The 17,766-nt window shown below is 37.2% G+C and overlaps 1 protein-coding gene across 3 annotated transcripts in view; it reads right to left on the bottom strand.

The window, feature by feature from the left end:
* Positions 1 to 17,766, bottom strand: part of ABCB11 (ATP binding cassette subfamily B member 11) — an 83,846-nt gene that overhangs the window by 38,107 nt on the left and 27,973 nt on the right. For 2 of the 3 annotated variants that reach the window (XM_030852486.2, XM_030852479.2), the window contains exons 9-16: positions 17,192 to 17,366; positions 11,041 to 11,154; positions 8,974 to 9,084; positions 6,622 to 6,747; positions 4,875 to 5,078; positions 3,121 to 3,291; positions 2,409 to 2,610; positions 1,420 to 1,489 (exon numbers count right to left, since the gene is read on the bottom strand). In XM_030852486.2, coding sequence (XP_030708346.1) covers positions 1,420 to 1,489; positions 2,409 to 2,610; positions 3,121 to 3,291; positions 4,875 to 5,078; positions 6,622 to 6,747; positions 8,974 to 9,084; positions 11,041 to 11,154; positions 17,192 to 17,366 — 1,173 coding nt within the window. Of the gene's footprint in view, positions 1 to 1,419; positions 1,496 to 2,408; positions 2,611 to 3,120; positions 3,292 to 4,874; positions 5,079 to 6,621; positions 6,748 to 8,973; positions 9,085 to 11,040; positions 11,155 to 17,191; positions 17,367 to 17,766 lie in introns of all 3 variants that reach the window. The other variant, XM_030852482.2, reaches the window with a different exon arrangement.

Genomic DNA, 17,766 nt, shown 5'->3' with positions numbered 1-17,766 from the left:
GGTTATCTGTTCCTAATAGTAAACTGTAAGTAAACTATGTAGAATGGGAAAAATTTTGTTCATCTGAAAAATTAAGAAAATATTAATTTTCTTGTTGACATGACCATGAGATAAATCTCCTCTTTGCAACCTTTAATTTAGTGATCAAAAGAGTTGCCTAGTCATTTTCTGTGTTTAAGAAGTTAGTTGGTATCTTCAGATTGTGATTCTAATGACCTTTATAATTTTTTTTCTTCCAATCAGAAAAAAAGCTGGTTAAACATAATACCAGATGTCTATAAAAATTGCCTAACATTTTTGGCAATTTTTATATCTTTTATTTTACAGAGAAACATGAAGCTATTGTTTTATTACTTTCCAAATTCAAAAAATTCAATAAAACTAGCATTTCTTAGAATTTTTCTGAATAGACTTGTTCTTAAAAGGAAAAATAAAAATCAGTGAATATTAAAAATAAGTAAATCTGTGTTTGAACTACTTGGAGTTGTTACCTGAATATTATATTTTAAGCTTCTTTAACCATTTTTCAATAAACAATTAGCTGCCTTGAATGAGCTAGTCCTAAACTGAGTCTTTGTTCAGAGCACAGCCTTGAATTAAATGTCCTAGAAATGGTAAACTCCATGGCGGAGAAATATGCTGTCAGTCTGTTGCCTACAAATAGTTTCCTACCTTAAGAAAAAAAGATCTTGAATAACATTTTCACAAATATAGACAAATACTCCTGGGCAGAATTATTCTTAATACATAGACTTTTAACATTAAAGGAACTATTTTTTTTAAACTTTTAAACCAGAATGAAAAGCTAAATTTATAGTCTTGCTATATAGCATGCTCCAAAAATATGCTTTGGAAGTCAATGCCCACGTATTGATCTAGGAAAAAAAAAATTCATGTTTAGGAAAATTCTCTTTAAACGTCAGACAATGACGCTCTTATTTCATCTAGTTAGAGAATGATTTGACTTTGGATGGGTAACTCTGGGAGCAGAAATACTTGTAATTCAATTACAGCTCAGCAGGTTGAAGAATGAAGCTAAAGGCATCAATTTGACCTCCATTTAAGACAGTGCTTCATACCACAGTTAGCTTTGGGAGACAAGTCTGAAGAGATTTTTTTAAAATCCCCTTTCTAAGCTTAATAAACAATGTTTTAACTACAGAGCATCTTTATCATGACCCCTACCCTCAATAAAATGAGAAGCCAAATTTAAACAAAAAATCTCTATGAATTGGAGACAGAAATGTCAATATAGCAAGCAAGGATTCATTTGCATGTTCATTATTACACAAGACCTGGGGCTGTGCTTAAGTAAGGGCTCTCCAGGTGGTACCTGAGGTATTGCCAGAGGATCTTAGCTGCAGTGGGCTCCTAAGAACATCTGAAAACTTTAAAATCTGCCCCGTGACTTGAGCTTACCTTAAGCTAGCTTGGTAGCTCCCTCTGCTAAAGGTCTGTTTTCTCTCAAGTAAGGTATCTTCAGTTTCTTCTTTTCCTATTCAACACAACACAAGTGATCCCTTAGTGCATACAATAAACAGAACCATATCAAAATAAAATTATTATTTACTATATTTCCCTAGCATATCATTACTATGTCTGATGCTAAAACAGTCTATTAACTTTATTGCAATAAATGAAAGTTAGCACTTGTCCAGCACATTCTAACAAAAACAACAACAAAAAAATCAAAATACTGAGCAAGATTGAATCTTTTGAACTATATGATAGCCTATGTGTTATCACCACAGAAATAGAAAACCTATAGATATAGCCGATATGAACCACAAAACAACTTATGAGAAGCCTACTAGAGGTGGCAAAAAAAAAAAATGATAGACGCACCAAGTTAAAAAACAAAACCAAAACTTTTCAGAATAAATCACATGTGTTAAACGTATACAGTCATTTTACCCAATAGCGTTCACAAATCCAGACGTGATATGGTAGAGAAAGTTTGGAATGTTTGGTTAACGTAGGTTGAGGTAAACCACCAAACCTGAAAATTCAGATTGAAAAAGAGAAGGTACACTAGGGCCTGAAGTATCTACCTACATTAGTGAAAATAAGCATAAACCTTTTTAGCCATTGGTTAATTCACTCAGCCAACTAGAGGAGAGCTCCTACTGAGTGCAGGACACTTTAGGAAGACTCTCCTATTTGCAAACTGTGAGGGAAAAAAGGGATGGAATTGAAAGTTCTTCCACAAAAGACCTGTGTTTTAGCTCTATGACTTGATCAATAAATAAACCTCCTGAGCATTGTTCTTTCCTTTATCATCTATATAATGTCTCCCAGGGAGGAGAACAAATAAGATACTGTGTATTAAAATGCATAGAAATCCAAAAAACATTATATATAGCTAACTATTTAATATAATGTACAAGCATAATGGAAAAGGCACTTGCCCTTTATGTCTTTTTCATTAAAGGCTTGATCTCCTTGACTTTGCAAAGTCATTAGAGTGAAGTAAACTCCTTTCCTTTCCAACAGTTCTTCATGGGTGCCTCTTTCCACTGCTGTACCACGTTCAAAACCAATAATGACGTCTGCAGCTCTAACCGTGGATAGGCGATGAGCGACAGAAATGATTGTGAGCCCATGCTGAACCTGTAAGAGTGTACAGTGCACAGTTAAGCCAGACTGTAAGACAGAGCTGACATTGACATTTGGGCAGTCTCTGAATCCACAGGTAAGGCAGAGCCTCAGTTCCTGGGAAGATCCTTAAACAGGCTGTACAGACATTAGAAAATGCCAGCATGCTTTCTTGTGGCTAATAAACGCCATCACATCACATCACACCAATCAGCAACTGGTTCGGTTGCTGCTCTTAATCAACAGCTGAAAACCAAAATGGAAATTTCTTAAATCACATATTTTATGTTAGACTTAACAAGATTTAAAATTTTACACGTGCAACTTTTAGAAGCACATCATAATGTCTTCCATTCAACTGTGAGGAACATAGTGGGGAGCCAATATGTTCCAGATGGATACACTGACCCATGCAGTCCTTCTCTGTCCCTCCTTCTGTCTCTCCTCTCTCTACAGCTGCCTTTCCTACAGCAACAGAAGAATTTCCACACAGACTTATGAAAGGAACTCAGACTTTCAACAAACCTTACTCAGTGCCTCTTGCACCATGGCTTCACTCTCATTGTCCAGTGCCGAGGTGGCCATGTCCAAAAGTAGGATCTTCGGGTTTCGGACAAGGGCTCTAGCAATGGCTAGTCTTTGTTTCTGGCCGCCACTCATCTGGCCTCCTCCTTCTCCAACAAGAGTGTCAAATTGCTAGGAAGAAGGTGACATCAGTAATGAAGAGGAAGAATTTGAAGGATCCTGACCGATTCTTTACAAAGGTCCTTTCTAGCTTCCTCCTCAAGCATGAATTTTCACAGATCCGCCTTTCACTTAAAAAGACTCTTTCCTGAAACAGGGTATTATCTAAGCAATATTTGTGTATAAAATAAAGATACTGATTTATCCTTTCATTCTGGGATGGAAAAATGTTTCTCTTTAGCTCAACTTCAAATAAAATGTTTCCACCACAATAAAAGTGGATCAGGGTCCTGAAAATCCATCTTAGAGGATTAGAGCATGTATCAAAGCATTGTCTCTTTTCTCTAGCTAGACAACACAGAAAAACACAACGCTAAAACTGTCTATATATTATGAATGAAAGATCAAAGTAGCTTTAAAATCATTATCATGAATAGCAAACAGTTACTGAGTATCTTGCATGTCTAGCGTTATACTGGAATCTCACAATGGGGCACTGTGGTCAGACTTTTATCTTGCTTATTATTAGCCAACATGAGTTGAGCGCCTACCATGTAGAAGGCATGAATCTGAGCCCTCTACACATATCATCATATTTAGTCCTCACAGATGCCACATGAGGTAGGTACTATTATTCTGCTCAACTGATGCATAAGGAAATACTGGGGCCTAAGGGGGCAAAGTAACTTGCCCAAGTTCATAAGGCTTGTAAGTAGAGAAGCTGGGATTTGTATGGAGGCAGACTGATTCTAAAGCTTTATACTTTTTAACCACTAGACTATATAATACTCACAGCTGAAATCCTATTCATACAAACATTTTAGAAGGCTGAGTAGGAAGTATTCTAGAGCACGGACTCTGGAGCCAGACCACCTGGATGAGATCCTTGTCTCTCCTGCCTTGAGCAAGTGATTTGATCTCTTGGAACCTCAATTCTCCATCGGTAGATGCAGATAATAATAGTAGCTGCCTGACAGGATGATTGTGAGAGTTAAATGAATTAACAGATGTAAAGTGCTTAGAACAGTGCCTGATATGTAGTAAGCGCTAACTATGTGCAAACTAACAATAATAACTCTTCCATTTAGCAGACTACTGGCCGCAAAATCCGTACAAGTATATTACTAGGGAGTTGGTTTTTGTTGTCGTGTTGTATAAAATGAAGATGAATGAGGAAAGTTTGAATATGTGAGATACAGTACTGAAGACACAGTATTAGCTGCCCAAGCACAAGAAAATTAGAGAGGAGTGACAATGATAGCCATCAAAAGGGCATTGTGAAAGTTACTGCCACATGACAAACTTATCATCCGCTTAGACAAATGCTTAATAGACAGAATAAGGAAATTGTATCTGGGTCAAAGGAGCTTTTAAAAGAAAGCTACCCCCGTTTGGTAGGTTTTTGATATATTAACAACAACATATTTTCAGACAAAGGGGAGAAACTCAAGATACATTTCTGGGCATAAAATTAAAACATGACATTAAGATTTTAATAATTTAGGAATCAAATGAAAAGAAATGCACATTACTGTGTAATTTTTTTGCCTTCTACGACTTCTGGGTTTCCCTCTGGAATGAGAGGCTAGGGATACCTGTGGCAGGTCCATGATGAAGCTGTAGGCATTGGCTTCCTTGGCAGCTCGGACTATATCTTCCATCGTTGCATCTTCTCTGCCATAGCGAATATTCTCTGCAATGGTGGTGGAAAACAAAACAGGCTCTTGCTCCACTATCCCGATCTGAGCTCTAAGCCACTGAATGTTAAGAGAGCGAATGTCATGGCCATCCAAGGTCACCTAGAGAACAAGAATACAAAGTCACTTCTCTTGGAATCCTTCAGAGTTCTGAGTCATACTATTAGGTTGTACTTGACCTATGGGGAGAAAAAAAAGAGACCAACGAGATTGTGAAAGAAACAATTCCTCTTACAATGTGGTTGTTAATATAAGGATGACAACATAAATTGAAATCAAGTATAGCTGTAGGACAACTCGCTGTAGAAACACAATTGGTATAAAGCTCACTTGATATAGTTTAACATGATTGGCCCAGGAGTAGAAAAGTTTTTAATTCCTTAATAAAGAGTAGAGTCAGTTATTCACCATACTTTGAATATTTTTATCTTTTGACTTGAGGCCAAAATGAACTTCAAAAGACACAATGAAAATAAGCAATGATCTCTATCTTGTATATATATGTTTAGAACAAAATCTTACTTTCTGGCCAGACTCATCAAATGACATTTGGCTGTTCAAAAGCAATTGAAACTATATGTAATTGAAACTATATGTAAATATATGTAATATATTTAATAAAATATATGTAATTGAAACTATATGTAAATATATGTAACTATGTTTTATATATAGATATGTATGAGGTGTGTGTGTGTATATATATATATATATATTTACCTACATTATAAGTGTGATAAGTAAATAAATATTACTATTAGAAAAAAGTAAAAATTTTACATCAAGAAAACATGATTTCTATATATTCAGAACATAGTTATGGTGGTATGTAGCGAAGAATACCCAATCAGAGAACAAAGTGTCTGTGAAGAAAGAGAACTCTATCACATTTGCCATGTCACTCTGACAGTACATGCATTATATAGAGCTCATTGCATGGAAGTCATTTAATATACAGTCAAATGATCCTATCTAAAGGCACCAAGGAGATGTTAACAAGAATGATTTTGAGGCAGAGTGAAAAGAGCATAGCCTTTGGCATCCAACAGATCTGGGTTCAGATCTCAATCTCTCTCCTTCCTCATTTGCAAAACGGGCATATTTATCTTTGGAGGTCACTGTGAAAATAAGTGATGATTTTCATAAAGCACTTGACATATAATATTGATAAATAGCAACTATTAATATTTTTTTTTAGTTTCAATCTATGTTGATAGACAAACACAAGGAGAAAGAAACAGTAGTTTTTTAACCTAACTTCTCAAAGCAATAATCGAGAGCTGTTCTCTGTTAATTCTGGTCATGTAAGCTTTCTTATACTTAGCGTTTGGAGAACCTTAGGGAACAATAATAATTTTGTTACAATAAGAAGAAAGAAATGGAAATGTTCCCTCACTGAAGAGGCAGCAATATCATTTTAAATGTATCTGCACATTCAGTTACATCACTGAGCATATGGACTGGTTATTTATCGAACACAACCACCATGGAGGGAATTAGTCCAGTTGGTACCGTCAAAAATCATTGTCAACTATGCAGATGTCAGGATGGTCTCAGTGTATGCTAGGCCTTTGTGTCTGACCAATGTATAACCATTTGCAATTTCCTATCCCCGTGGATTAAGAAGTTTCTAGAAAATACCCACCATGCCTTCACTGGGGTCATAGAATCGCTGAATGAGCTGCAGTGCCGTGCTTTTCCCAGCTCCACTGGATCCTACCATAGCTGTCATTTCCCCTGATTTAATGACCATGCTTAAGTTATTTAAAATCTGCAGAGAAAGGAAAAGAGCAATGTTCAGATTGCTGTCAATTAGGCTGCAAGTTAGAATGCTTTGTGAGGGCACTGTGTATGTGTTTACTTATGCCCTCACAGCAATATCCACTGATTTCCCTCAATAACCAGAAAAATTAGTAAACAATGCCTAGGATGTGGTTTTAGCATTTAGCACATTACTTAGTAATAAACTGATAGCTGTAACCAACAAATAAAACACTGCTGAAGTAAATAAGCCAGGCCGAATTTGAAAAGTATGTTCTAGAATCTAATTTAAAATGTTTCTGACACGTCAGGATACCTCAAGGAGACTGTCCCAATTAGCTTAGGGGAGAAAGCCACTTAGCAGTAGAAGACTTTATTAAAACAAACTACTGGCATTGGGGATAGAAGATAAAACAGAAATGACATAAATGTATTTCAATTCAACCGGTATTTGTTGAACAGCTATTATGAACTAGCTCCGAACAGATATTATAAATGAAGCTTTCAGTTATCTGTTCAAAAGTCTTTACTGAGTAAGTACTACCTTGTGATCTATATTTCACAAAGCACTTTTACATATGTTGACATTTAATGTTTATATATATATATATAGTGCTACATTACAGTAATCAAAAATATACTTCAGAAATGTTATCAGAATATATGTAACTATGTTTTATATATAGATATGTATGAGGTGTGTGTGTGTGTGTGTGTGTGTATATATATATATATATATTTACCTACATTATAAGTATGTAGTATTAGAATTAAGTTGCATGGGATTAAGTTCTGTGGGGGTAATAGAAATAGTATTAAGAAAGGGTAGCTAACTATGGAAAACAGTACAAAGTTTCCTCAAAATATTAAAAATGGAACTGCCATATGATCCAGCAATTTCACTTCTGTGTATTTACTGGAAGAAAACAGAAACAATAATTTGAAAAGATACATGCATACTAGTGTTCATTGCAGTATTATTTACAATAGCCAAGATATGGAAGCAACCTAAGTATCCATCAATAGATGAATGAAGAAAATGTGGTATACACATATAAACACACACACACACACACACACACACACACACACACAATGGAATATTACTCAGCTCTAAAAAATTAAATCTTGCCATTTGTGACAACATGGATAAATCTAGAAGGTACTATGCTAAGTGAAATAAGTCAGACAGAGAAAGACAAATACTGTATGATCTTACATGTGGAATCTAAAAAACAAAATAAGCAAACAAGCAAAACAAAATGAAAATAGACTCAGAGATACAGAGAACAAAGGAGTGGTTCCCAGAGGGGAAAATAAGTGAAGGGGATAAAGAAGTACAAGCCTGCAGTTATAAAACAAAGGCACGTGGATATAATATACAGCATAAGGAATATGGTCAATAATATTGTAATAACTTTGTATGGGGACAGATGGTTACTAGACTTATCATGATGATCATTTCATAATGTATGCAAATGTCAAATTGCTATGTAGTATACGTGAAACCAGCACAATATTGTACAGCAACTATATTTCAAATAAAAAAATAAAAAGAAAGGGTGGCTAAAGATACTCTTTAAAAATGAGGGATAAGTCTCCTCCCAAAGCCAGTTCATTTGGGGAGTAGATCCTAGTTTTCCTGTGGGGTAAATTGGCTTTAAAGATATTTGCTCAGTAGGTGCGGGAAAACTGTAAATTTTCTTCACCATGTGCCCTGGACAATCACCTAGTACAAGACATGTGACCATAATATCACAAGATTGCCTTTCCTTCAGGGACGGATCTAGAGATCCTTGTGAACTTATGGATAGGAAATAAAAAACGTCAAAGACAGCAGCTTTCCTTTGCCACTTCATACCCTACCCACTCAGTGTCCCACCTCCTGCAGGCTTTAAGGAGGTGGTTGATAAGCCATCCTTCTGGATTGTTCTGATTGTTTTGCAGTTTGTTTAGCTTGTACTCACAGTGACAGGATCTGCTACTCATCTTAACAGAGCATCACTCAGTTGACTTAACCTGAATGTGCTACCAGACTGTGTTCCCACCAGAGAGATTTGCATATATTATTATCACAAGGAATACGGTTTGTGGCCTGAGGAATGACAAGACACCTGAGGTCACTTCCAGAGAAACGTGTCTCCCTGCCTTGTTCCTGGAAAATAAGTCACGCTTCATGAAAACAATTATTCTGTGGCTCTGGAAATGAATCATCAAAGAAGAAATTGGCACTTACCTTCACCTCTGGTCTGGAAGGATAGTGGAAGGTCACATTATGGAATGCAATTTCACCCTTAATTCGATCCAACTTGTAACCATCTTCTGACATGCAGTCAATGAGGGGTTTCTGGAGTAGAATATAAAAGGAATATAGCAACAGCATGTATTATATGTATTTACTGTCCATCTCGGTTTGAACTGATTCATAAAACAGAACAACAACCAGGTTAAATACTGCAGTGATATGCCAAAGATAAGTTGCTTCCACATTAAATATGCATTAATGATAGTAATAATATTCACTACCATTCACTGAGAAATTAATGTGAGATTATTACTATTGTAATTACTATTACTATATAGTAGTATTAATATATTACATATATTTATATATAACCAAACTTACATAAATAATTAATATACAATTAATTATAATTAATATAAAATGTCAATGATCATATAATTGGTATAAATATTATCACATTAATTTAATTAATTAGTATTTACTGTATACTACTATGATATATTATTACATAATGACAATAAAATAATAGGTTGGCCAAAAAGTTCGTTTGGGTTTTTCCATAAGACGTTATGGAAATATATAGTATTGATCTATAATTAATATATTAGTATATAATATATTGATATTATTATGGAGTATTGTAAATTGAGATACCACAGAAGACAATGTACAAGGTGTTTTAATATGCTTTTTTCATTTATGTAATCATCACTGTAACCTAACTAGACAGGTGATATGCCCATTTGTTCACTTGAGGAAGTAGAGGCATCTCAAGAGGCCAAGGTCCAGTAGTACCCAACATTTAAGTATCTATTGTAGATGATGATTAAAACTAACGTTCTCAAGTGGTGTCTTCAAATATACCAACTTCCAACTGATATGCTGAATTCCACCTCTGTTGTTGTTAGTGGTGAGCCTAATTCAGAACTTAACCATGTTGTTAGGTCATCAGACAAGAGTGAGGGTCATCTCCATCTACCAGAACACTCCAGGGTCAACTTCTTCCCTCTACCTCACTAGTGAGAGAAATTCATCATCATATCTCTATTTGGGGCTACAGTGTCATCTATTTCTTCTTCTTTGGTCTCTAGTAAAAATAATAAAATAATTTTTAAATGCCTTAATTTTTTGTAATCGTTTCAGGGGCCTCTCAGACTCGTCATCTTACTTGAGCATGCAACAACCCTAAGAATGAGGTAGACTTTGGATAGCTCTATGTGGTTTTCAACAATCTTTTTATACCCCAATAAATGAAACCCCCAAAATATAAAACAACATATTGCCACCTCCCCCCTTCTGTTCTTGAATTTTGACCTCTCTAGCTTGACCACTGATGTCCTTCAATAACTTAACCAGGGAAATCCTAGCCAGGCTGCCAGGGTCCTTTACAAGCCTGTAGACTTTCTGTCACATTTAGAAGTTAATCTAATCTTATGAACTTGGTCTTAAAGTCCTGCGTGATCTGGCCCCTTCCCATTCCTCCAGCCTCTGTCTCTTGCTCACTCTGTTCAGTCACACTGACTTTTAGTTCCTTGCACTCACCAAGCCCTTTTCCAACCTGGAGATCTCTTCCATGGATACCTCCCTGCTCTCACCTCTCAGGCATCTCCCCTCCCACGAGTCCCCTTTTGCATGGCTGACTCACCTCCTTCGGTTCTCAGCTCAGAAACGGTGTCACTGTCACTGTCACTCAATTTATTGAGTGATGGATTGTCACTCAATCCATCCCCTATCCCAACCACTATCACACTGACCTATTTTATTTCCTTGCTTTTACTTATCACCATCTAATATTATCTTATCTTTGAATGTGCCGACTTTGGTATTGCCTATTTCCCATATGATATGAGAGCAGGGGCCTTATTTGTTCTACTTCACTCTTGCACTGCCAGCTCAGAATGGGGTCTGGCTCATGACGGCACTTATTTAAGTACTGCTGAATTAAGGGCATTGTGATAGTTTCTCATATTTTTTAACATTGAGGATAAATTCCTCATGAGTTCATTCCTGCCCCCAGCCCCAACCTGCTAATGGCCTTTACTTTTGGCTTTTACATACCCGGTCCATTGTCTCAAAAATGCTGGTGGCTGCTGCACGGCCAGCTGCAAAGGCTTCCAAACAGGAAGAGGCATTGCCAAGATTTAAAGCTCCTACTATGACACTGAGGAAAATCTGTAATAAAAACAGACAAACATAGTTTTCATCAATTTGTAAATAGTCTTCACTGTCATTTGGGCTGCCCACGTGAACTCAAAGATTTCTCAGAAATATTCTTCTGTGGGAGTTTGAAAGCTAAATAGCTCTTTGGAAACACTAGGAACAGTTTTTGTTCTGCAAAGTATCTCCAATTTTTCTACTGTTTTGATTTAAAAGACTACATTATTTTTGATTGAACATCACTATTCTACAAAGAAGAACATGTTTTTAGATCAGTAAGAGGTCTAAACAAGGCAGCACATAGACACTGAGTGGGTTAGAGTAGTGATACGATAATTGATTCATTATATAAACAGCCTTATAATGTTAAAGACTTCTGGTTAAAGGGTTGTTGAAATGATAAAGACACTGTGATTAGCTTGATTGTCCTAGAGACTGGTACATGCAAAATATGCCTACTACTACTGCTACTGCTATATTCCTGCTACCAGTGAACTAGTTTTTAGGATAACTACTGCTATACTACTACTAGCAATAATAACAATAATAGTAAGGTATGTGTTTAAGTGCTCTACTCGTATTACTTCATTTAATCCTTACAACAGAAGAGGAAACAGAGGTGTATGGAGGCTGCCTAACTTACCCAGTGTCTCAACGTGTATTAAGGGGTAGAGCATTATTTGAATCCAGGCTCTTGACTGACATTTTGTCCAGCTCCCAGGCTCATCTACTGCTGCTGCACACAAGTGGAGTGGCCAGGCTCCTGTGCAGAGCTGGTGAAGCTCTTCTTTGACTCACCAACCTGGCCATCTCATTAAGTTAGGGGAAGGCTACCTGATCATGATCAGATGTTCCTACCCAACAGCACTCTGTTTTGCTTTGTTTTGTTTTGTTTTTAACATCTTTATTGGAGTATAATTGCTTTACAAGGATGTGTTAGTTTCTGCTTTATAACACAGTGAATCAGTTATATATATACACATATATCCCCATATCTCCTCCCTCTTGCATCTCCTTCCCACCCTCCCTATCCCATCCCACTAGATGGACACAAAGCACCGAGCTGATCTCCCTGTGCTATGCGACTGCTTCCCACTAGCTATCTATTTTACATTTGGTAGTGTATATATGTCCACGCCACTCTCTCATTTTGTCCCAGCTTACCCTTCCCCCTCCCCATATCCTCAAGTCCATTGTCTAGTAGGTCAGCACTCTGTTTTTAATCAGAGCTGTTTATAAAGAAGCAAAGAGGCAATTCGTCATGTTGGTCTCTAGGAGAAGCATAAGACTTCACCCTTTCAACCAAAGAATGAGCTTTAGTCACGTGACTCACATGGAGGCTGTTTCGTTGGCCACCATGTATTGAGGACTGGAGTTATTTTCTGAGCTAAAATAAAGGTTGGCACCTGCATGAATGTAGTCTTTTTCGGGTAATCAAATGAACCTGGTCTGTAGTGGTTTCATGAGCTGGATTCTTCCCATGGGTTATAGCACATCAGGGCAAAATACTTGAGTCCCTCCCCATTCTCTTTCTCCCTTATGGCTGGACCATGGGGCTTCTCAAAGCCAGTCAGGCATCTCCTCCCTCTCAGTAACCTCTCTATTCCATATATCCAGATGCTGTGGGCCAGCTCCTTCTTGCCTTCTCCCTGAATTCTCTATTCTATGCATGGGGACAAACATTCTCTCTTCAACTGTGCTTCATCTGTCCATCTGTCCTTTTCCTTAATTATGGCAGGTACTTCCTCCATTGGCAGATTACTTACTCTCTCAAGCCCCAGTAGTTCATTATCTGTAACACAGGGATAATGATTGCATATACCTCAAGGGACTGTTATGAGAAGTAAATGATAATGTGTGTAAAGGTGATTAATCCAATGTCAGCCACATAAATAATAGTGATGATGATGATGAAAGAAGTGAGATTCCACACTTAGGAAGTGAGAAGATGAACAGACAGAGCAGTACTTGTGGTCTAATTTGTGTTAACACCACCCTCATCAGAGGTCTTTCTAACTGAGCAAAAGAAGCCTTCCACATGTCCTAGTTCAGGGGTCAGTAAACACTTTCTATAAAGGGCCAGTTAGTAAAGAGTTTAGACTTTTTAGGCCATATGGGCTGAAGCTATTATTCAACTCAGTTCCTCGACTATGTAGTACAAAAGCAGTCATAGACGGTAGGAAATGAATGACTGTGGCTATGTTCCAATAAAACTTTATTTACAAAAACGGGCCACAGGCTGGATTTAACTTGTGGGCCATGGTTTGCTGATTCTAGACCAACTCACTAGTGGCCTGAACTGAAGTTTAGAGTCAAACCCTTGCTCAGCCTGGCTTTGCAAGCACTACCTCAAGCAAACATCTCTCTCGGGGTCCTCAGGGAAAGAGGGAGTGAGACAGACAGAGGTACACATCCTAATACCATCGCAGTAGCTAACACACATCATTTCTCACCCCAAATATCTCACTCTTCAGCCCTGTGGACTGTGGTGTGGGAAGAGGGAGGGCAAAAGAGACCTCTGGGGAATAATTTTTCTGTGGGTGTGCTGTGCTGGAGAAAAGGGGATCTGTTCATAGAAAATAAACTCATGGTCACCAAATGGGAGAGTGGGGGAGGGATAAATTAGGAGTTTGGGATTAATGGATACACATTACTATATATAAAATAGATAAACAACAAGGTCCTACTGTATAGCACAGGGACTTATATTCAATATCTTGTAATAACCTATAATGGAAAAGAACCTGAAAAAAATATATATATACATATACATATATAAAAAATGGAATCACTTTGCTCTACACCTGAAACTATCACAACATTGTAAATCAAGTAGAGTTCAATTAAATAAGTAAATAAATAAATTAAATTAAAAGGGATCTGTGGCCCCTTGGAAGAGGTTCAGAAACAGGAAAACAGTAGTTAATGGGTCAAGCCTCAGAGTCACAGGGATCTGAGCTCAAATCCCACCCTGTGCTATCTGGCATATATTTCTCAACCTCATGGCTCCATTTCATTTTTAACTGGTAGCATAATGGCATCAATCACAGAGTGAAGTTGTGAGTATTACACATGGTAATTATATTAAATACTTCACTCAGTGCTTGACACCTTGTATACACTGAATAATGTTCCTCTCTATTACTGCTGTTACTTTTTCATTATCGAGTCCTGAAACTTAAGAGGGGCATGAAAGAGCAGCCATCAGCACCATTCAGTGCCCTTTCATCTTTTTTTCGTAATAGATCATAGAGTATGTTTTTTGTCCATGTACAAGTGATACTAATTACAGTCATTTATGTGAAATACTTACCATTTATGCCCAATTACCGTGCAGCCAATAATGATTTTGTGCATCACAAAATGTGTTAGATTAACCTAATTGTTAATTAGTTTAATGCATTAAAAACACTCAACTCAGCTTATGCAAACTCAGCCTTTATAGTTTGTTCCTCAGAGCATGGCCAAAAAAGTGCATGCACGCTCAAGAGAAAGAGAGAGAGAGAGGGAGAGAGAGAACCACAAAGGGAATGCTTACTAATGATTATACTGTTAAAGAATGTCTCTCATCTTCCCAAAGAAAAGTTTCTTACGATGTAAGTGGAGGCTTGCAAGGAAAAGTTTAGGAAAAGGAGGTGAGGTTAGTTATTGATGATTAAAATGTTAGAGACACATAGTGTGCCATGTCTGCACAGAGTAAGTACTCAAGAAATATCAGTTGAGAGAAGGAATTCTTTACAGAAGGTATAGAGTAGCCTATAATCCAACGGGCAGGAAACTTGAAGGTGAGAACTTGTTCAATGAGTTAAACAAGGACGCCGTTAGACCGAGGTGGCTTTAATGCCACCTAATGTGGCAGCCTACATAAGCGACCAGAACCTAAGCCTGCATGCCTAAAGGCTAAGAAATCAAAACCTAAGGACAACCAATCACGAACAGCCAATTAGGCTTTCCCCAATAAGGCAACTACTTAAGCTACAGTCGATCAAATAATTCCCTTGCTTTGCTTCCTCCTCTTCTCTATAAAGTCTTTCCCCTAGCTTTTATTAATAGACCCCCTCTAACCACTTCTGGTTTGGTGTGCCCAATAGGAGTTATTTTTTCTCAAACAAACTTCTAAAAATTTTAATATGCCTCAGTTTATCTTTTAACAGAACCATAAAATTGGATCTTCGCTGAAGAGAGTTACCAAGGGTAACTCAGTGGTAATTCAGTGATTCCAACTGGAATTGTGTATTTTCAATACCATTTTTTCATTTTGCCCTCTGAACCGTTATTTGTACACACTTCTGTCCCCTCCTTGCAGGCAAGGAATCAAAAGAAGGATGTCTTTTCTCAGTGCATATCTTTCTGCAGAGCGAGCAAATACAAGCTGCTGAGACTAAAGTCAACTACTGGTATTTCTAGTTTGGTAAAGCTGAAAGTTCTTAAGAATCATTAGGTCAATAAAGACAAAGGACTTTACAGTCAGATTTTAGACCTGCAGTACTTTCACTGGCTTTTCAAATGTGCAAAGCTATACTAAAGTTATTAAGAAAGTGGTTAAATTACGATAATAGTAACACTTTCCATCTATGCTATCCCTTTAAGGTTTACAAAACATTTTAACATGATTTATCATATTTAATTTTTTTTAAACAAACTTCAAGTGATGCCAGCTGTTTATCTTTCAAAGAAAAACTGAATTTTAAAAAGTCATTCTTCGTGTATTACCATGCTCTTAATGAAATAAAGTCAGTGCCTTAGAGTGATTATGGTCTGACCTCTAATAATCATTTCTATTTGCAAGTGGAATTTCTATTCAACTTTCCCTAGATATGTATTTATATAAAAGCAGTAGGTCTTAAATTGCAGGCTTCTGGCTAGCAAATTTCTGGTGCACAAAATTTTGGTATTTTGCATTATTTAATTGATGCCTGTCCTACCTAGAATCTGGAGCCAAAATATTTTTTTAAGAATCTTATATGAAACCACTTCCATGCTTTTTAAATTAATATAATTTATTGAATAATTAACAGACCAAATGGAACATATATTTCACGTTTTACCTCCCTGACCTCATGGAGCTTACTGTGTGAGGGTGGGAAGGGACAGGAACAAATGTGAATAAATGCAAGTGTTCAGATTCATTCAAGGACTCTGAAGGAAAAGTTCAGCAAACCATGCAGGAGAATAAAAGACTGCATGAGCATGGAAGGCCTGACTGGGGAAGTGCCATCCACTTGGGAATTTGAACAATGACAACAGTCTAACTGTAAGGAGAGGTGCTGTAAGCTAAGGAGGAAAGGTGAGCGGGAGAAAGAGCTTTCCCTGACTCCATCCACACCTGCTATTCACTGTCGAGGTCCCTGTCCTCTGCAGCATATAATACCATCGTCATTATGCATTATGTGATTATTTATTGTTTAGCTTCCCCACTAAACTGTAAATTCCATCAAGGCAAATATCACATTTCTTTTGCTCACTACCGAATTCTCTACACTTTGTATGAGTCTGGCATATAGTAGATGCTCAATAATTAATTCTTGAAAGGACAACTGAAAAGATACTGGAAATTAAAGTAGCCAAGGCATTAGCTATAGCATGGCTACAGTGCAAGTGAGAAATAAAATATACTTGTATTACCTGTCCAGTTGAGGATATTATTGGCTTTGTATTTTAGTAACTATGAGTAGTGTATTTAACAACTATGTCCATTAGCACATATCTTATGCCATTATTAAGCTCAACCACATAAGCTGTTAATTTTTAGCTAGGAGATCCCTGACTTTCCATTTTCAACTTTTGGACTCAATCAGAAAAATCATTGTTTTACAGCTATAATATCTTCTGTTGATTGGAAAGCATGAAATCACGAGGCTCACGAACTCAAATGCTCAGCATCCCTTTACTATAAAAGGCACAAGCATTGCTGTTTCAACAGATGGACTCCATCAAATCGTTGAGGCTTTCCTCCTTCAGACACTAACGGGATAAACAGAATGCCTTCACCGTGGACTTTTCTGAGATACCGGCAGGAAATGTTCTATCTAGGTCATCAAGACGGAAGTACCTGGACAAGGGTTCCTGCTGTATATTCTCCATCATCCAGGACGAGTCTGGAGCCGTACCAGAAGGCCAGAGCGTAACACAAGAAGATGAGACACCACATGAATCCAGTAAAGAATCCCATCACTATCCCTTTTCTAATTCCCCAACGCTGGGCAAACACAAGATTTTTCTCATACCTGTGAACAGAAAACATTTGAGTCTATTTCAGCAACAGCAACAGCAGCAGCAGCAGTTCAAGTTAAAATGTTTAGAACAGGCCACAATGCAGTGGTTTTAATCAATGCTTATAAAATCATTCCAAACACAGAGCAGCTTTAGGGAAAGAAAACAACAATAATGCCTGTGTAGTTCCTTAAAAGTTGCTTCAACCTGGCAATGACAATGTGCTGAAAGGATGATGCCTAACAAAGCCTCATAGTTGATTACTTCGTGGATGAGTACAGTGGGGTAAGCTTTGCCCCAAGAGAAGAGAATTTTCAACACTAATGTTTGACCATGAGGGGTCTAGTATTATTTGTGTTTGAATTCTCTCATTAAGTCACATGACATGAAAGATAATATCTTCCATAGTGGAGG

The sequence above is a fragment of the Globicephala melas genome, chromosome 7 (genome assembly GCF_963455315.2).
Source record: "Globicephala melas chromosome 7, mGloMel1.2, whole genome shotgun sequence".
NCBI classification, from domain to species: domain Eukaryota; kingdom Metazoa; phylum Chordata; class Mammalia; order Artiodactyla; family Delphinidae; genus Globicephala; species Globicephala melas.
The sequence above is the reverse complement of the archived record's forward strand: the minus strand, read 5'-3'. Positions and strand labels throughout refer to the sequence as shown.